The following is a 21,835-nucleotide window of genomic DNA, read 5'->3' as shown; positions in this document are numbered from 1 at the left end:
AACATCTTGTTATTTATTTGAAAACTATCATATTGATTACATTAGCATTACATTATATTAACTTTTTACCAGTAACAATTCACATTATATAAGCGAAGTTTATAAATGTTTGTATGCATGTCAAGTTGTATATATGTTCATGGTACAGGTAGCAGAATGACAGACTCTTATCTGTGTTGTGCAGTTATCATTCACTTTGGTGTCTCATGTCAGACCAACCATGCATTGCACACTGGATTTGTAATTTTGCCTGAACATTGTGGTGTTTCTGAAATTAGATTTAAAGCGAGCTCAAATAGTGCAAATGAAATGGAAAAAAACAGACAATCATAACATATGATTTCAATTAGATGGATCACTGATGCAATCTATAAAATCAAAAAACGCTTTAAAGAAAGGATGCTTAGCAGTGTTGCAAAAAAAAAAAAAGGTCATTTCTGCAGAATAACTTCATTTCTTTAGGTATGAAAATTGTAAAATGAGAGCAATGATTTTGATTTATGTGTGCTGATGGGAAGTCATGTATGCAAATGCAGGCAATAGGCCAGTGTGGCAGAACAGCAACCAGGTCTGCAGGCCTCTGTAGGGCTTCAAAATAGGTCATGTTCACATCAGGGACGTCTGCATAATTTTTATGACTTCTCTGCTTCTGGAGTGGTCCAGGCCAGTGGCCCGTGGCTGTGGAAGAGCGCTGTGTGTGGGGGATGGGATGGGATGGATGGGTGAACTAAGTGAACTAAGTATGAACGTCATAGATGCACAGATACAAACACTAACCGGAGATAAATCATTTCAGCTGATTTGTGTATTGGCCACATGAATGGATCCTAACACATCGCGGATGAAATGTTTAATGTTTTCTAAGGGCCGTCTCCTAAGACATCATTGTGTGAAGATGACCTTGACGGAGTCGATACAAATAATGTTCAGCAGAATGGACCAGTGGATTTACCTTGTTTCTTTTTAAGCTTGCACATGGATTTTTAACATTTTTTCACTGAGAAATATAAATTCTAATATGCACAAGTGATGCTTCATTTATCAGTGACCTTGAATAGATAGCTTTAAATCAACAGCCGAATTCAATTAAAGACTTTTGTAAAGAGCTTGAGCTGTGTCGTTCAAATATTAGACCATACCAAAGAGGTTGTGCCCAAACTAAATATAATATCAACATTGTTTAGGAAGTAATAAGTGCCTTTACAAGAGGAATTAATATTCAAATGCCATAAGTTTGCACTAACACCCAGCAGCTGATTGGGCATGAGTAGTTTCACACCAAATCAGAATGTCACGCGGGGGGGGGGGGGGGGGGGGAGTCATCACTTCTGTCTCTTACAATAACGCTAACAACAGTGGATGACAAGCTCATCTGTGTCTCTTAGCACCAAGTGTTCTAATGAGAAGGACACAAATTATACAAACAAGAAATCTAAAACCCAAAACATTAAGGTGACATGAGGTAAAGTGTGGCTGGGCTAGTTAGTATTAATGTCTGGCGTCTTGAGGCTCTAGCATCTGTTCAAGTGTCTCTATCCCACTGATACTGTCAAGTATGTATGTAAGCGGTCATGGTTATTAGGTGGAGGCACAGCCATTCGGAAAACATTGACTCAAGCGGTGAGTCACGGTAAAACTTTATTTGTAGTGCAGACAACACACAGTGCTCATTTGGTACTCTTTTCTTCTTACAATGTGTCACTTTTGTACTAAACACTGTTGAGTCAAGTCCACAGTGGAAGTGCAAAATGAAAAATGTCACAATAAAATGGCTTTGTGTTCGGGGCAGCGGCCTTCAGCCTGTCATCTCAACACCTACAAGTGATCCCCGCCCTTAATCTGGAAAGACGCTTAAAGCTGTTGCAACACTGGGACACAGCAACACATCACATGTAAACACTGAAGTCAGGACTGAGGATTACAAGGCTCAGGAATGTCGAGGCTTTGGCAAACACCTGTGTTCAACCTGCAGAAAAACCAAAGGACGTTACTTTCTATAGTAACACAAATTCCATTAAATCCATCTGATTATGGCCAAAATTTAGAATAAAACTCGCAAGTGACTGAAATTAACGAGACGTAGGAGCTTTAAGTCATTTGAAATGTTCCCCTTGATAGAAAACAACACAGCAAGACTTGGAAAAACAGGACTGACTGATTATTTCCTGGGATGCTAGCAAACTGTTAGGACAGAATGGTCTTCACAAAAAGCTCAAATCCGGTTGATGAAACGTGTCTGCGAAATTGCAGATTGCTCTTTTTGATTTAGGCCGCAACATCTCACAACTTCCAGGCACTGCTGTGTACAGTCTAGCGATCTTAAAAAGACTCATTGTGTTGCCAAGATTCAAGAAAAACGCCCGCAGAAAAGTGTTTGCAAAAGAAGGTCTGTGGATTATCAGAAGTGGTCGTAACATCATTGATTGACAAAAAAAAAAAATCAAATTTACTACTACTTGTTGTTGGATACTATGCCTTCATTTTACAAACTCAATAAAGAGCCATTTATCGTTTCAGGGGAAATAATATGATCAACCTCAGTACTCGTTAATGTAAATGGCCTCATAAACCAAACACTTTTTTTTTTTAACTTCACTTTCACACAGACAACACTGCATGTAACATGTGAGACAAAAAAAATAATCATTTGGAGTCATTTTGAAGTAAGCCCTGTCTGATTTGTAATCCTTATATCAATCACCAGTTAACTCAAGAAAATGCATGGAAGATTTTGGAATGACTTGCTGATGATTGTTCTAAGACCTGAGTTTTAAGTTTGTATATCGCTACAAACACTATGATCTCCCTAAAACTCACTGAGAACGAGTTCTGTATAATTTCACATCACAGTGAAAGCTGGCACATCGTTTTGGCACTAATAGATTTCGTGCTTTGCAGCACATTGCACTTTGCAACAGAGAGAGGGATACTATAGTCATCATAGTGCAATATTAGTCAGACACAGCTCTGTTTGACTCCATTTGGCAGCATACATAAAGTGTCGCAATAGAAAATATTCATAGGCTTTAAAAAATTAATCTTTAACAGGATTCATAAATTTAATACAAGAGTGACTCTATAATAATAATCATAGCACAAACACACCACATTTTTATGCACTAATTCATGCACAGTTGCACACATAGAAAACACACATGCTCACATTAATTCAAATGTGTAAAAACATAAACATCTTTAAGGAAGCAGTCCACACATTTAAAGGTGCAATCAGATCAATCGTTTGAGGGATTCAAAAAAATCAATTCAGTTTTGCAAATGACACGAGTACCAGTCATTTCCTCTACAAGCTGGCCAGCTCAGGGTTCAAGGTTTCACTGCTCAGAAGTCATGTTTTTGGAGTCTGTCTCAAGAGAGAAATATTTCAAAGTTCGAGTTGTTTTGTCAATACTGTCAGTGTAGTTAAATAAATGAACACATTTAAACCTTGGTCTTGATAATATTGATGATGCTTGGGTGTAACTTTTAATCGGTTCCAGTGTACGGAATAATCATTCCTGATAGTTTGTTGCCATCATTTAATAACTTTCTTTTTTGGGGGGCTGAGAGTCACACTGCTACAGGTAATTATTGTCCACTGGACAGTGAGGTGCTCACTAATGACCACTTAAGCAATGCCATTGATGTCACAGTGTTCATTGTACACAGTCTGATGGTCGATTCAGATTAAACATCCACAAACTCCATTTACATCAGGACAAGTATTTGTTGCAATTAATAAATGTTGGCACATTAATGTACATAGACCATCAGGAACAGGTTTGTGCAGTCAGGTCTCAAGTTTGCATCAGTCAAGATTTCCTGGTATGATGAGGTCATTTATGTCCCTTGACTGACTATGTATTACTCTTGAATAATCAACCATCACTTGGTCATCGCAAGGCTGAAGTCATAAGCAACTGTGTTGACAACTGATTTGACCTAAAATTAATATTATGGATATTTAGACCTTGAAGCAAACTTGTGAATTTGCACTGGCACGTAAAATCTGTTCAAATTTATTTGAACAGTATTTCATATATTTATTTCTGGACTTTCTTTGTTGTGATCATGTCAATTACTGAGGCACCGAATCTCTTAAATTCAAAGCTAATTGCACCTTTAAACTGCATGGAGCAGCATTAAGCTCACAATAATTAAACATTTCTTGTGTAAAACTTAAGAGCATTACACTTTGGGATGACCTTGCAAAAGGAAAGAGACCTGAAATATCATTTGCAAAAATACTTCCTCTCTAAATTCTCAACTTGTCTATGGGTAAAGCTGAAGGTAGTGACACCCAAACTCTTACAAAGGGTCGAATCGTGGGGGTACTGAAAACTCTGCACCAAGAATTACCAGAAGAAAACTATACAGTAGTTTCGTTCCTCCATGGTCCAGTTCGTATGTTCCCTGTTGCATCGGATCCAAACAGGCCGTCCTCTTGCAGGCTCCTGTTTCGACCAATGGCGCTTCGCCGGCTAACGGTGGCATGTTGCCGGGGCAGAGTGTTCCTTGGAAAAGCTTGCTGCTCTGCGTCAACGAAAAGAGTATTCTTGTCTTTTTCTGTTGTCTTTAGCATTCCCCTGTACGTTTCGGGGTCTTGCGGTAACTGCAAGTTGAACGGCTCCGGCTTCTCACAGCAGCTTGTCGTGGGCGAGTGATCCACCGAGCTGTACATGTGCCACTGGCAGGTGTGGACCCCGTGAGAGGGCAAGAGAAGGCTGTGACAGGATGTGACGCTGTCGTGCATATTGTGTGCGTGGTTGGGAGTCATCGGGTCTTGTATGCTGTGGCAGGAGGTCTGCCGTTGCAAACTCGGGCAGGGGGCCAGCTGCTGATCCAGGTGTGGGCTGGGGCAAGGAAGCTGGATGTCCAGGTGTGAGCTGTTGGAAACCAGGAGAGAGCCCAGTTCAGGGTGGTGCGTAGCGCGCGGGCTGTCCAGATGGGAGCTTTGCACACTCCCATCCATACTGGTGGAAGTCAAATGAGAGCGGTAGTCCTGGAGACAGGGCCGTGGCCGGTTGAAGGAGCGCGACTTGGTTCTGTTGAGGAGGCAGCTCTGCAGGGGCAAGGTTGGACGAGGGAGTTCGTCGGAAAGCGCCTGGGGACGTGGTGAGGGCAGCGGCTCGGCCAGGGGAGACACCGGAGTCGGACTAACGGGACCCATCATGGCCACACAGCACGGACCAGAATGATTGGCTGCGGGGCTCTGGGCAGGGGGCGCCATTTTGTGGTAAGGCCCCTGCACAAGGTGAGGAGAAAGAAGCGGCTGCTTGCCTGAGCACGGAGAGCTCAAGTGGCAGTGAGGCTGGTGCAGCTCCTGGATCTGGTTCTGCCGGTCCCCGCTCCCGCCGTCCGTCTTGGATTTGGATGGGCAACAAGCCCACCAACGGTGCCACACATCATCGCGTTTGGCGCAATGCTGGATGAGGAGGAAGAGCCCTAGCGTGACGCAAAAGGCCCCGTACAGGCAGCTGAAGATCATGTCCAAGAAGTGTCCCAGTGAGACAGCCAGTGCCCCCAAGGCCCAGGTGGAGAGGAAAAGAAAGAGGGTGAAGGCCGTGGCCCGCAGCTGCGACTTGAACGAGTGCTCGTTGGCCAGAATCGACACGCCAGTTGCAAATGGCGGTGTGTCAACGGCAGGCCCGGACGCTCCGCCATTGTCGATGGTGTGGCAGTGGTGGTTGGAGTCGCTGGATGATAAATGCTGCTGCTCCTCGCTGAGTACTCGTAGCTCATATTTCCTCTGTGGGTGGCGTTTTAGCTGAATGTAAGTGCATAAGAAGTACAGGGACATGACCACGACCAGGAGGCCCACAGGTCCATAGAAACCTCCTAAGCTCGGTTCCCATGCCATCCAGCAACTGAAAGAGACACATGAACATGAATGTCTTTATGTCATTCCATAAGCATGGAGATAAATATGTTCTTGTCAGAGTATGTATGATTAATGAGTATGATTTATTTATGTATTTGTTTATTTTTTTGGGGGGAGGGGTCTGTACTTACTACACCGCATCGTTTCTGCTGCCATAGTTTTCCATACTGAATGCTGCTGTTACTCCAACAATGATAAGCGGGATTCCATCACTTACAAGGTAAAACCTGTAAAATAAAGTTTAAAATTAAGTTAGGAATTAAGTAGCCCCTGGTCCCTGGTCTAAGGACATATGGTAAATGATTGTTCCTCTTGGGACTCTTCCCACTTCCAAGTATGAAGAACCAAGCCAAGGTCACACAATAGTTCCTGGTCTCAAATCCTAACCGATCCGTCAAAGAAAGCAAACAGGAAACAAAACACGAACTGGCATAACTCCACACCAAAACTGGCGAATAACATGATACAACTGGAAAATGGCTTCTCTCTCTTACTAGTGTGACCGTTGTAACAAAACCAAATTCAAAACGTTCTAAAGTTGGGCTATCAAATAGAGGCGTGCCATTCAAGTATCTCACTAAGCCAAGCAGCGCTTCTGTTGCAAAACAAAGTGTCGACCTGCTCTCTATAGTTGGGAATGGGCAAGAGAGAGCGAGGCTGGTCGCAGCTGGGCCTTATGAGCCGCAGGTAGCCAATTGGGTGACATCATTTGGGATGACCGCCACCTGCAACTCATCACCCCCCTCCAACCTCCGTCCTCACATACACACATCGTGATCGGACAGGCGGAAGCAAGAGAAAACTCACACACATAAACTACAAAATGGTCATACAGTAACGTGGTTGTTTCTTGTGTGTTTGTCTTCCTGACTGGAAACACTTTCTTGTTATTTAGCTTTTGAAAAAATTGAAAAAGCATCCTGGATGAAAACCTGCGTTTTTTTCCCTGGAAAAGATTTTTGCTAACAATTAAAAGCTTACTATTCCTTCCTGTTCCAGCCCAGATTGTGCTCATCATGGTACTAAAAAGCAAGACAGCACTCGTTGACGCCACCCAATGCAGTGGCCATGACTAATTCACATTCACATTTTTATTAATTATTCAACCAAGCTCTGCTCAGGCCAGTTACGGACGTGAACGCGTGCTGACATTCCCCAGACTCACCATAGAACGCTGCTGCGATTCTGTTTCTTCCCGTTTCTGCCCTGGCTCTGCAGTGGGTCTTTGGACACGTCTACGCAGACGTTTCTAGCAATGAATGTGAGCCACAGCATGGCAGACAAGGAGGCGTAGTGGAGCAAGATGCCAACCTAACACAGGTGAGAGAGGAAAAGCAAAATCATTGGAAGCAGTCAAAACAACAGATAAATAGAATATTAATAGGGCACTAAATGAACTCTATTCATTTCTTTTCTGATCATGTTGATTGTACCTAAAGTCAAAGATGAGTATGACAATTGATTAAAAGTTTATATTTACATATTTATACTGGAGCTAAAATGTGTAGCTATATTGAAGGGAAAAATGTGGAACCTTACATTACTAAGATGCATGAATATGCAATTTAGTCATCATTAGCTTTAACAACGACCTTTAAAGGTGCAGCCACTTGACCAACAACTTGCTAAACACCATTCTGTCTCTGTGAAACCGCTGGCTGCTGGGAGGTTGGAAGAAAACTCACAATTTGACACACAAAAGGCAAATTGATCTGATTGATGCCTCCAGCGAAGACCCCAAATGTCAGCCCCGTGTGAAAGAGGAAGTTGAGGAGTGTGTGCCAGCCATTTCTGCTGATGCGAATCACGCTGGGAAAGAAGGGCAGAGAAGAAAGTCACAAGGACAGACACAGTGGAAATTGCAGCTGCTTTGAGAAAAATAAAGGAGGTTTTAGCTGTTTGTTGAAAATGTTACTGAAAAAAAATACAACTGAATAACAAATGTTAACATTTTTGGAATTATAAGACTTTCTTTAATTCTTTACTTTCAGCTTAAAACTGGAAGTATGTTTTATTTAATATCTTGTTTTAATTCAGGGCACATTGTATGTTTTCTGTACCGATTTGCCCCCTCAGAGAACACATATACACAATACATGTGTCCTGCGTCTCAATCAACAGTCTCTGTTTAGTAAGAAATTTTCCTTATGGAAAATTAATCTATTTTGGTATTTAATTGTGGAAATCCTTTGCCATTCAACTGTGATTCAAAACCTCATCCACCTTTTACCTCGTTATCCTTTAGTGCATATTTGCAAAGAAAAATAAAATAAAATACGCAATGCAAAAATGTGCGTACTCTGAGGCCATCCATGGCAGATTTATTAAGACCTTCACATGCCTTTTTTTTGTGTCAGCAGAGAAATGTGAATACTGAATTAGATTCTCAACAAATGTCCTGACGATTTGCTTCGCTCACCTGTGGTGGATGATGTAGGTCATGATAGAAACAAGTAGACAAAGCAGCATGACTGCTGTGCAGGCATACACCACTGGATGCAAGTAATCCCCAGTATATGGTGGGAAGGATAGCACTCTTTTTAAATCCTGTAAGAAAAAACAAAAACAAATTCAAGGTTGAAAAAGCGACACAGTCTACTTTTAAAAAAAGACAAAAACCCTTTGGATTGTTCATCATTTAGACCCATTAGTCTCCTTAACGTTGACTACAAGATTGTCGCAAAGGTACTGGCTCGAAGATTGGAAACCATCCTCCCGAAAATAATAAATCCAGATCAGGCAGGATTTGTTAAATCAAGATATGGCACAGACAATGTACGTCGTGCTCTTAATGTTGTTCACTATTTTAACACTTACAAAAACCCTGCGCTGATAGTCTCCCTTGATGCCGAAAAGGCCTTTGACCGAGTGGATTGGTCTTTTCTGTTTTTGGTATTAGAAAAATTTGGTCTGGGCCCTAACTTCATTAATATAATTAAGACTTTTTATTCAGACCCAGTAGCCAAAGTCAACACCAACGGCCTGCTGTCTGATGTTTTCCCAGTGCGCAGGGGCTGCAGACAGGGGTGCCCCCTGTCACCTCTGTTATTTGTATTGTTTATTGAACCCTTGGCTGAAGCCATCAGAATTAACCCTGATGTATCTGGAGTTAGGGTAGGTGATGAAAATCACATAATTTCCTTATTTGCAGATGATGTTCTCTTATATTTGAATAAGCCTGAGAAATCAATTCCAGCAGTTTTGAAATCTACAGGCACATTCGGTGCCTTATCAGGTTATAAGATTAACCTGGGTAAGTCTGTTGCTACACCTTTTAATATCCCACAGGATATGTTAATAAAATCTCCTTTTCGAATGTCCAGGAGGGGTTTCAAATACTTGGGTATTTTTATTACCCCTGATTTAAATGACCTGTTTGAAACTAACTATTCACCTCTAATTCAAAACACAGTTGAATGACTTAACAAAATGGGCCTCCCTCCCAACTTCTCTCCTGGGGAGAATCAACTCCATAAAAATGAATATTCTTCCACGATTGAACTATTTATTTCAAAATCTCCCTTGCTATTTGACCCCTGCCTTCTTTAAATCTCTGAACTCTTATATATCCCGCTACATTTGGAATAACAAACACCCAAGAGTTAAGTTCTCTTTGCTTACCAAGCCAAAGGATATTGGAGGCCTCTCCCTGCCCATTCTACAATTATACTATTGGTCAGCACAACTTAAAATAATGTCAAACTGGTTTATAAAAAGGAAAGACTCCCTATGGTTTGGTTTTGAATCCCTATTTTGCCATCCTAGAAAGCTTGACTCGCTTCCCTTTATCAATAATATAAATCAATTAAATATTCTCAAGAATAACATAATTGTTTATAATACACTACTGGTCTGGCGAGATGTAAAGAAATACTTAAATATTGCCCCTGTCGTCTCTCTCCATTCTCCCCTGGCCCTGAATCCAGATTTACCAGCTCAGATTAGGAGTGTTGGTCTGACTGAATGGACCTCTAAGGGCCTATCAAATTTTACACATCTGTTGGTCTCAGATTCAGTTAAGTCATTTGAGCAAATTAGGGCCGATTTTGACATTTCCAACAAAGACTTTTATAAATATCTCCAAATTCGCCACTTTTTAGGGTCTCTCTTGAGGACAGGCAGGATCCGCATGAGACTGTCAGAGCTGGAAAACATTATAGTTCAGAGCAAATCTCCCAAAGGACTGATTTCTAAGATTTATACTTCACTACTTTATTCTGACTCTTCAGACTATGACTCCCTGAAGTTGTTGTGGGAGCGTGATCTGGAGGTGTCATTTACTCCTGTGGACTGGGACAAGATCTGCAGTGGAATTTTTCCTAAATGTACCTCAATTTCAACACACGAACAGAACTTTAAATTCTTTCGGAGAACTTATTACACTCCCGTTCGCCTCCAGAGGATGTTCCCTGGCACTTCCAACCTTTGTTATAAATGTAAAACACACAAAGGTGTATTTATCCATTTGTTTTGGTCATGTGACCGCATCCAGACTTTCTGGAGGGGTGTTCACGCTGCAGTTCAGGAAATCATTAGTAAACAATTTTTACTGACTCCTTCTTTTTACCTACTTAACCATGCTCCAGACATTTTCTTGGACACTGACACTAAATCTCTGGTGGTAATTCTTTTGTTTCTGGCCAAAAAATGTATCCTGTTACGGTGGTCAACTCCCCAGGTCCCCACGGTTGATATGTGGTTATCTCAAATTTCTGCTCTTATTCCTCTCGAGAAACTCAGTCATGACCTTAACCATAGGTCAGACAGGTTCAGAAGGATCTGGGAACCTCTACTTTCTTTCTTGCAGAGACTCTGATCTATCGTCTATTTCTGATTGATTGGAATTGTTTGCCCTTGCATCTATTTTATTTCACGTTTGTACTTTTTTATATACCTGTCTCTTGTCGTTTTTCTATTCTGTATTTACTAATTTATTTTATGTATACTTATTGCGCAGCGCTTATTGTTGTTTTGGGGTGGGACTTTTTTGTTTGTTTGTTTTGTTTTGTTTGTTGTTGTTGTTTTTTTTGTTTTTTTTGTTCTAATGTGTGTTTGTATGTACCTTTAAAGTGAAAAACCAATAAAAAGAATAAGACAAAAAAAAGAAAAAGCGACACAAAAGGCAACACAGTTGTACATCATGTGTATGATTTAACTGAATCTGACTATCTGTTAATGCTCTTCATTATAGCCATTATAGCCATTATAGTCTGTCCAGGAGACGCATGTAATTCAGCTGTTGGTTAATAGTGCCCTTCCGTCACTATCGTTCAGCACACACACTATGAAGATATAACTGCAACCCTCCTCTCCATTAAGTAGGGCTTAACACCCAACATCCTCAAACACTGAACTATCTATCCTATTGGACTAAGGCAAGAAGCACAAGCTGATGGGCAAGGATTTCATGTGTCCTCTGAGAATGATGGAGATCAGTTTTTACTTCATATCCCACAGAAACACGCAGCTCTCTATGTCAGCAGTAAAAGTAACAAGGCTGCATTAGCCTTATTGTTCTATTGACTGCCAATGGCAAACAGAGCCTCAGAGGCTGGGAATGACTTAACCAATATGCCTAATAGGGCTGTCCCGATACTATATTTTCACTTCCGATACGATACCGATATTTCAACCTTGAATATCGGCTGATAACGATATCAATCCGATATCAGCATGCTACAAATGAAACATACTTTCATTATTTATTCTGTAGAGTGGAGTGTTAAAAAAGGCAGCATCAAGTGAGACTACTCAAACAGAGAATAAGGGCCAATTCCAATTCCTCCCTTAACTCCTCAATCTCCCCCCCTCGCCCTTAACCCTCAATCTTTGGCCCTCAATCTTGGCCCTCAAAAATAAGTGTAAGGGCTTAGAAATGGGACACCCCTTAAGTGCAGTTACGTCTTCAGACTGTGGGGGGTGGCCTTACGCCAAAGCTACGTCCAGTCTGTCAAGGAGACGACAACGACGAAGAAGAAGAAGGAGAAAAAGAAAAAGACGGCGAAAAAGGAAGAAGTCCTCCGTCGCTACACAACGAGGTATACAAGTAATGTGAAGCCGGGACCGCCAGTCCGGTTGACAAACCTCGTAAAGTAAAAAAAAAAAAAAAAGAAGTTACGCAACAACGATGTCAATAATCCATAAAAACATAAAAACTAAGACAATACAATGGTTTCGTAATATTTATATCTTTATTAACTAAGAAAATACTTCCATTTGTAGCTCGCTTTTACATCGCGATCTTTTTCGAAAATGTCTTGCCGAAAATACGCAATGTCTTCTGGGTAGCCCTTACTGCCTAGGGTGGTGCCTGAGAATCTCATTTTTGAGATTGAGGGTTGAGATTGAGGGTTAAGGGAGGAATTGGAATTCACTCAATTCAGTCAAAAACAGTTTTATTGGAGAACATACCACTTACAACTTACAACATACCAACAATTATTTAAAAGAAAAACTGATTATGACCCAATGGCCCAAATAACTTATAGTGCAAACAATTCAAAACAAATTAACAAGTTTACTGCTCGTATATTCTGAAAACAGTAAACAGTCCGAGCATGATGTCGAGATTATTTTTTCACCGGAGTAGAATGGACTGCTTTCTATCGTGTGTTAATATCGGAGATTTAAAATGACGTCCGATATAATCCGATATTCCTTTTTTGACTGATATCGGACCGATATCCGATATCAATATCGGATCGGGACAGCCCTAATGCCTAAGAAGAGACTCCTGGCCCCTCATCAATAGATTAAATATACACAGGCAAATATGACTATCTTGTCCTGGTGAATCATCCTGAAAATACTTTGTCATTGCACAACTTCTCTAGATTCTGAGGAAATTGATAGGCAGTGTTTACATTTAGAACTGCCAGTTGTGTTATCATGGCCCCTCAAATAGCCAAATTTTTGCTTCAAATCACTGATGGATTAACCGGCAACAAAGAGCAGCAGCCTTGTTGGTGTGAGCTCAAAATGCAGTGCCCATGTTAACAGCTTCTCAGGCGGAGCTGTTTTATCTCTTCCCGATAAACACTCAAACTAACGTGCTTGCTTGTCCAGTGTTGCATCGTTCGGGCAATGGGTATAAGTGCAGCAAGTTTTTTTTGCTTAAGGGGATGGCAAGATGGCTCTGTCCCGCCAGCCTGTCGACAAAAAGAGAGGAAGGACACTTCGGACATCCAGGTCTTCCCCTGGGGGCAAATTTGCTCTGCTTTTGCTTTCATGCTTGTCACTTGCATGCGCCACAGTGCCGCTGCCCCAGGCTAACTTTTGCTCAGGTAACCTTCAGAGGGCATTTCTGATTTTTTTTGAAGTCTTAAAGCTGTATTCCCACCAAAACACATCTCATTTGGCAGGCAATAAAATGACACTGACATTGATTGTCATTATTGAGATGTAAACGGCTGTGCCAAACCTCACAGAGGGCATTGCAGACATGCACTGTTATGCGAGTGTCATGGACTTTATATCCCTGCCATCATTCGAGCATACTATTTAACAGCAAACTAGCTTCATCACGACCAATAAATTGTTCTTGCTGCATAATGGATTATTAGCAATGGAGATAGTAGAACAAAAAGTGGGGGAAATTGGCATGAGATCAGGATTGAATTTAAATGTTAAGTATGTCTTTTTTTTTTACATTTTTGAAGAAGAAACAGCGATATCAAGTGGTTAAATTTTAGATTGCAGCGCCTTTCACTCTCCCTCCCCCTCCTGAGCTTACTCGAGAGCTACGGTGGCCTGCGTACCCAAACCTGGACACCTCATCCCCTTTCTTCTCTGTTTGTTTATTTGAAGACGCGAGCAGTCACCCTAATTACAAATGGATTGTCCACACCAGGCTTCCTTAAAAATATGCCAATGCAAGATGGAAGCTAACTGGGAGCAAAACCCAGCTTGATGTATATTCTTATATATAGAAGAACCATTCTAAAGGTACAAAAACCAAATTACTTTTATTGTACTGCGATGAAACAGTTTTATTCATGTATTTATGGGCATTATGTTAAGCTTTTACCAATACAAAAATCTTAAAGCCAAATAATACACACTGGACCATTAATATGAAATGACAAAAAAAAAAAAAACAACCTGTGGTCAGAACTTATAAAGCAGAGAGAAAAGGCAAAATGAAAAGGCTACAATTTCCCCTGATATTGCTCCTTCACGGCAGTTGTTGGAAGGTTCCAGCTATGATCCTGACCCAGACTATTGACACTAGACACGTTTCCTGTGCAAATGTAACAAGTCAGCTTTCACTTATGACTGGTCAGCTTGTGGCGATGGCAGCAGTAAACCCAACCCAACAGCTCGCAGATGTTCTTGGTACCACAGCACTACCACCACTTCTGAGAGGCAAGCACACACGCTTTAAAAAATAAATGATCTTGCATGTTTTCTTCCCTCTGGCCATCCATGCATTGGCTGACTGATGTAAGGCAGCTTTTCCGAGATCCCCTGTGGCCACTCCCGTTACCAGGGTTTCTTCTCTCCCCGGCGAAGGGACAACAGTTCAACTGCGGACCGAGAGGCACGTGCTTTGACTACGGCTAATAAGGTTGGTTTGTTTGCTTTAAATTTGGAAATCTCTTCTTTCAGAGATGGTTTTACATGCCATTGTAATATCTATCAGAGCCCTTAATGGATGCAAATACAAGATAAGGTTTGGTGGAAAGTGGAACGTTTGATGTAAAACAAGCAGGTCGGCATTCCCTTCTTGTCATGTTTTGAATGGTGAACAGAAGTGTTTTCTTATTGTCCGGACCAGTCAGAAAAACACGAAGCAAACATCAAATTGGCCCACCAAATGGAAAGCTTCCTCTCTGGTGTCCAAAGATAATGTTGGGACAGGGGAGGTCTGTGCAGTGAAAAGGCTGGAGGGTGATGTGACAAACCTCCTGTCATTATATTCAATCAGAGCATCAGGATGGTGTCACAGCAGTTGAGCCAGCCAACCTGTGTGTGCTGTATATCACTGCTCACTTGTAGGCACAATGATTAGTCGGGTATCTGTATCGATACTGGGGTTGAGTAACACCAATACCAGATGTATATATATGTACATGATCATTTCGTTAAATTTGTGTCTGTACTGCAGTCAAGCTTGTGACGGTCGCCCATGTTCAAGAAAAACATGCTGAGGAATGTTGACATCTACACAATTCTCCTAAGAGCAGCTCGGTTGGTGTTTTTCCTTTCTATTGTTTTGTTTTCTAAGGTTGGCCTCTAGCAATTGCTTTCCTATTTTGTGACAACCAAAGAGCAAGGGAGCTGATGAAAGGAAGGGAAACGAGAGGTGGAGGAATCCCAAGCCAACTGAAATCACTTTCTACAGAGACTTGGCAGGATCTGAGCTGCAACCCAATTGTCAGTGGAATTATCCACTTCAATATGACACAGATGATTCAAATGGTCACCTTCCAAAACCCCCAGTCTTTAAATGTATAAATATGGATTCAGAAAAAGTCCAAGGGATTTATGAAACCTTCTATCCTTTTATATTTCCAAAGCCCTATACAAAAGTTTTCCAATATATCTGTCCACAGCTTAATGTGAATGTGACTGACAACAATGATTGAAACTTTGCTCAGTTTTGCATGTATTTATACAGCATGTCTTTGCTCGCTCTTCAGCTCTCACTGAGGCTGGCTTAGTGGTGTCACCCTACAGCAGCAACATCACCATTTTAAAATAACTCAGCGCACATTATTAAACTTGTAAAGCATTGTAACAAGAATTTCAATGTCTCCTGAAGCATGAAATTAAATCAACACATGGGCCACCGTCAGGCGTTGCTGGAAAAGCAGTGTTTTTGTTTTGTTTTTGCGTGTCTCCCAATGAGATGTCAATTGATCTGATGAATAAAAGAAATTTCATCTGGTATTGAAGATCCAACAAGGTAACAACTGCTTTTTTTTTTATTAATTCAAAGGGGCCCAATTTTTCAAATTTACATTTTTTGCCGTTTAACACATCTTTGTGCGCATTACAGCAAGACACCAATTAAGTAAAATGGCAATTGCCGCATTTCTAGCTAGGACAGATTTTGCCATGTACCTGTGCTGAAACGTGTCATTCAGATTTCGCTCAACTTTCTACATCACAAATCGTGCCAATTATCATGGCTGGCCAATTACAAGGGAACAAGGTGTTCCAAGGTGGAGCCACGGCTGGAGCAGGTAGGGGAGGGAGGAAGAGTGAGAGAAAGGCTTGTTTTGTAAAACCCGTAAAGCTCAAATTAGAGATTCTTTTTTACCAAAAAAAGACGTATTTCCTGTCGGAAGTAGACCATCAAAATTAAATCTGGAAATGGCCATTAAAGGGCCCCTTCGAGTGCATAAAGCTCAACATTAAAATGGCTAGAATAAGACAGCTCTGAAGCCTACATTTACAATAATGACTTGAGAAGATTTAATAGTGATTTTTTTTTTTCTCCTATAACAAGCCAATGAAAAGTAAATGTGTGAGTAAATGTAAGCACAGGTTAACATTGTCATTCACCCGGAGAAAAGCTCCTCTGATTTATTCCATTTTTTTTGCTAGCAATGTTTTACTCTTTACAAACTTCTTTCTTTGTGACGTGCGATGACTCCCTCAATATCCTCCCTCAATATTATGACTGTAGCCCCAACTGTAGTGAAATAACTGTATCCTCTGTTGCTCTCTCAGTCTCTTTAGAATCAAATGTCTTCGTAGCTGTTAAGTTTTAAAGTTCACACTAAAGTATAAAGTCAACTCCAGGCAGAACAGAGGGGGAGCAGCCGCAAAAGCCAGATGTAATTTCAGAGCACATAGAATCGGCTCTCGTCAATCTGTCAGATTCCACTAGACGCAGAATGGCAGCGCCCCAGAAGCAGCACTTCAGATATGCATCAGGTCTGTTTTACTGTGCTTAGTCTGCAGCAACTTAGATAAGTATGTAGATAACATTGTTCCAGAAAGGAAAGCACACAACATCCACTAAGTCTCAAAAATAAAACACAATGCTGACTTCAGACCAAAAATGAATAAGGTCACGCGTTTGTTTTATTTATTTATTTACTTATTTTAAAAATGCAGTTAACAACAGCATGTGTTTCTAATGATGGAGCTTTTCCATCAAAACCTACTCAGCTCTACTCGGCTCTACTTGGCTCGGCTCTGTAGACTTTTACTATTGATGTCGACAATCAATGAACTCAGTTCAAAAATGACACTGAGCTTTTCAGTAGCAACAACAACAACAACAACAACAACAGTACCAACAGTGCAAAGTGCAAAATTGTGTACAAACAACCAAGTGACTTCAAATGAAGCTGTTTTTACATGAGGGTGTCATTTTAGTCATTTTGTTTTCACTTAATAAACAGTTCCAGGGTGAACTTGTCGTTTTTGGGCAGTCATGTGATCTTGCGGACTGTGGCGGATACTTGACATTCTATGTCCAGTGTGAGACAGCTGCTGCACCACAGCACAGTGTCAAGGTCAATTCACAACAACCAGTTTGATTCTGTAGTGTTGCTGTAAAACTTTGCCAACTGTATGACCTTTCGCCCACTGATAGATCAGTACACTGAAGCAATGCAAAGTTGGCCGTTGCCTATAGAAATGAAATCCAATAGCAAGCTAGAGGCTCTCTTTGACACTCAAACCTATAAGAAGCACAGTGTGAAAAAACATAGTGAAGAGACTTTGATGACAGCTTTCTCAGCCGCTTTAACACAAACTGTTCAACAGACTTTAGTCTTATCCTCTAGCTGGTCAAGTGGCAGGAAAAAACCCAGACCAGCAGAGCAGTGACTCTTGCAATACCTTGTCCAACTGGTTATTATGTAGTACACTGGCATTCAGCAAGTCCTCAAACAAGGACATGCATCACATGCAAGAATCACAGCCTTGTACACGTGAAATTAAGACACTTGATGCTCCTTGGTATTGTTTCAAACGTGAGGGTTAAGGTTAGGATTAATACATGGGTTCACATATTTATATAAATTGCTTTGACCTTTATCTGCTGAATATTTTCCTCAAGAAAATGTTGAAGTTTTCAATTAACACGTTTTAACTGATTGATTGACGGTCAACTACTGTTGCCTCCTGGTTACTGTATTTACAGTATCTTAAAGTAGGTGTTATAATCTGATTTTAAACTAATATCATCTCTCAACATTAATACAATACTACAGATATGACTACGAATGACCCATTGTCCACATAAATGCGAAACAGTGGGAGTATAACGGCTATGTACCTACACAATAAGATGGTTACAAAACATTTTTGGCTGATGTGGAATCTATGAAGCCCTTCACGACTGCCTTTCACGCTGTGGGAATCACTGCTCTTGCATTAATATCGCCAATCTGAGCTGGGATGACTTGGTTGTGGGGGCAGGAATGAGTCGGCGTCTTAAAGAAAAGTGACTCACACTCCGTAAGTGACGTGAATCTCCTGGACACGTCTGGCGTTCCCTCTGTGTTAAGAGGCAAAACGTGCCTTCAACCAACAGTTAGACCCTGTCCTGTCCTTCAGTAGAGCACACTCCTTGCATGTACATAATGCAAGCTGAAGATTCCTGTGGAGGCATAAATCAAGAGCTAACTTGGCTCTGTCTTCATGACAGCGTCAACTCGCTTTTCCTTTGTGTTCCAAGGCCTTTTATTTTAGAGACACTGTCACGTCTTCCTCCTCTTATCTCTCTCTCTCACTCTGGGACAGCATGCTCTCTCATCGCGCACCACTGAACAACCCATCTATTAGACGAAGCCTGACTGATTAAATCCTTTGCAGATCTCATAAAATGAAAAAAAAAAAAAAAAAAGCAAGAGGAAGAAGGCTTGCACACACAAGCAGCAAATATATGTGTTCACTATGCTTCATTTATTTCACATGACTGACCACCCTTTGTGTCGTGAGGTAAGATTTTGTAATTAGGTTCCTTTTGTTCTCCATTTATATTTAAAGCACCGGAGCTTTTGTGTGTCAGGGACGCAACAAAGACATTCAAAGAAATCTCAATAGACATCTGGGTTTTCTTACTGAAGGTTGATTATTATTACTTCCAACTAACTACCAGAAGAAGTCATTTCCTGTGATGGTGACTGAAATAGACGTGAGTTAAGTGTGGCTTAGAAAACAAATGGCAGGGGATAAACTTGCATTTAACGCACCAAGGAAGCCAACTATTTGGACAAGACGAAATATTCCTTTTCTTTTTTTTCCCTTTTAGTACTTTCAGCAGTAAAGAGCCTTTTTGCTCACTTTCTTGCTCTGTATTAACAGACGTATCTGAAGTACCTGGGTGTGACTGTCCAACTTTGTTCACAAAATGAAGCCCAGCATGCTAAGGTATATACCAGGAGTAAAACTGTGGTTCGATCTTTTGAGCACTGTGGTACATGAAAAAAAAAAAAAAAAAAAGAGGCAGAGAAAGTAAGCAAACTGAAACAAATCCTTATAATAAAACCTGGCCAATTAAAATGATCAAATTAAGAAATTAAGTTGTTTTCAGTTCTTTATATGAACCTCAGAGCCTCTGTCACAGTTTGAGGGAATAGAATGGTGCAATGATTTGTGTGACACTGGGATTGCCACGCTTCAATTTTAAGTTGCAGGTCTTCAAAAATGAGGAAATGGTGAAAGTCCTTCAGGTGCCTCATTTGATACTCTGTTATTTCATCACTTGAGTTGCCATTCAGATAAGAACAGACCAGATCAAGCTTCTGAATCTGCCAACGCTTCAGAAAAACGATAGCGACAGTGAGTTTATTTATTGAACTAGTTGAGCAGATGAGCAGACTGCCTGGGAATGCACTGGCATTATCACTGTGGGAGGGTGAGTGGTTGAAAAAAAAAAATCCATGCACATGCTCAGCTGAAACTAATAGCGGCAACCACTAACTGCAGAGTCAGACTGTACACCTGCAAGATCCTGGTCCTCATAACACCAACTACTGGCAGCCACTCTCATTGGTTGCCCGTGTGAACCCAAAGACCAATGCTGTTTTTAGCAGCATCCACTCCATACATGACTATGGAATAAGTGGCACACCCAAGGCTACTTGGAAATCAGTCAACATCCCCGTTTTCAGCTGCAGCTCCAAGGCTGCAGCTGAATAGCCGCAGGACCTACTATAGAGCGATGCATCGCTCCATCTACCAAGTGCGATGCGACGGCATTTGCTGTAAATTGGTTCTACGCAAAGCCCTTTGAATTAATGTCATGGTACACTCAGTGGCCTTGGGCGCACAGACAGAGAGCCATGACAGAAGGCATCCTTGCTGATGATATCACATATGACCCCAATAGCAGCGTCACAGTTGGAAGTTCAACTCACCATTAGCTTTGGTAGAATTGCATTACAGGTGAGAAGTTCTGGTCTCTCCCGGAGGACCCCACTGTGCCTCAGGCCCCATGTAGATGATGAGGAATTCTATTTGGAAAGCTGGCGTTGATCCGTGAAGAGCGCAGGAGGGCGATCCGATCACAGGACTTGGCCCAGCGGGCTGGCGCTCTTCTTCCTTAGGCTCAGCTGATTCACGGGCGGCACTGACGGGCGGCGAAGGCCTCCCAGTCCTGACTCCATCTGCGCTATGCAGGGAGACAAGCAGAACAGACTTTAATACCTCACTTGTCTTTCTGAGAGCCCTGTGCTTGGGATCAACTGGGTTCTGAAGGATGCGCGGGTGAAGGCAGAGGAGATGCTCAGGATCTTGACAATATGTAGAGTTTAAAAAAAAAAAAAAAAAAAAGAGTCAAATGCAATGACAGGAAAGAGATCAAACAGCAAAGTGCATTGCATGGGGAACAAGTAAAACCATCATTTCATTCATTCATTCATTCATTCATTCATTCATTCATGCTTCGTTTTAGTTGATTGTGCATTTGGCTTCTGTAAATAGCTATTTGTATGTATATTTCTCGGTAAATAACCTTGCATGTTGGGCGATGTGCGTGCGCCCCCTCACGTGATTTCGCGATTTTTAATTATATATTAGAATAATCTATGATCACAGCGAAGCTGCGAACAGGTCACATGGCATAAATACAGAGAGAGAGAGAGAGAGAGAGAGAGAGAGAGAGAGAGAGAGAGAGAGAGAGAGAGAGAGAGAGAGAGAGAGAGATCTGTCAATAATCAAGATCAATTAAATAAAATGGATAATACCAAAGAGCTGGTTTACCTCGTGTGTCGGTGCCGTCAAGTGCGGGACCGAAGACGCTCTTCAATCCGGGTCAGTGGAAAAAAGTGGCTGCGCTTCATTTGTCTCCAACGATGCGCTGCATGTTACGTGCAGCGAGCAGGAGCAGGAGCAGGAGCGGGAGCAGGAGCGGGAGCAGGAGCCAGGGCGGGGAGAGCCGGTCTGTGATGGAGCCGCGGTGGATCGAGGCTCTGACGTGGCGACGATGCAGCGCAAACCCGCTACGTCGACGTGACGTCGGCCGCCAACACAAAACCTGCGCGTGAATTCGTGGGGTGACGAGGGAGGCGTGACCCCTCCCGCTTCCATCTGAGGATGAATCCTTATTGGACCAACAGCTGCTGTGAACAAAAGGTGAACTATATATATACACACACACACACACACACACACACACACACACACACACACACACACACATATATATATATATATACATACATATATATATATAAATATACACATAATATATATATGCATATACGGTATATGCATACCAATGAATGAATTAATAGTATTTTGTGCTTCTTTTACTAAATGTGATTAAAAGTGTTGCTATTATTCTGAATGACTTACGGAATGGCAGTGACATATTTATCATTAAAAAGTTACCAGATTTTAGAAAATACAGGTGCTGACGGTGGCTGAGGCAAAGAATGAAAGCTTCAACGGAGTGTTTTGGTAAGATAAATATTGGAGAAGTTTAGGTGAGGGTTTGAATGTGTGCGATGTCCAGCATCACCAGTAGATGCATCTAGAAACTTCACCGTG

At 41.5% G+C, this 21,835-nt stretch overlaps 1 protein-coding gene across 2 annotated transcripts; it reads right to left on the bottom strand.

Annotated features, from left to right (window-relative positions):
- Positions 1–1,600: 1,600 nt before the first annotated feature.
- Positions 1,601–21,393, bottom strand: adgra1a (adhesion G protein-coupled receptor A1a). Of its 2 annotated transcripts, none has more exons than XM_076034803.1 (7): positions 21,047–21,393; positions 20,203–20,456; positions 8,298–8,425; positions 7,564–7,687; positions 7,044–7,189; positions 6,010–6,105; positions 1,601–5,864 (listed from the first exon to the last, which is right to left on the bottom strand). In XM_076034803.1, exons 2-7 carry the CDS (start codon positions 20,203–20,205, stop codon positions 4,367–4,369), a joined length of 1,995 nt encoding a protein of 664 aa, XP_075890918.1. In that variant the 5' UTR covers positions 20,206–20,456; positions 21,047–21,393; the 3' UTR covers positions 1,601–4,366. The 2 variants fall into 2 exon arrangements, with proteins under 2 accessions (XP_075890918.1, XP_075890919.1); XM_076034804.1 differs by having other exon boundaries at positions 20,203–20,451.
- Between the last annotated feature and the right edge of the window lie 442 nt (positions 21,394–21,835).

Source organism: Nelusetta ayraudi, unplaced genomic scaffold (assembly GCF_046127955.1).
Source record: "Nelusetta ayraudi isolate G7.1 ecotype Tasmania unplaced genomic scaffold, CSIRO-AGI_Nayr_v1 ptg000042l, whole genome shotgun sequence".
Lineage (NCBI taxonomy): Eukaryota > Metazoa > Chordata > Actinopteri > Tetraodontiformes > Monacanthidae > Nelusetta > Nelusetta ayraudi.
The sequence above is the reverse complement of the archived record's forward strand: the minus strand, read 5'-3'. Positions and strand labels throughout refer to the sequence as shown.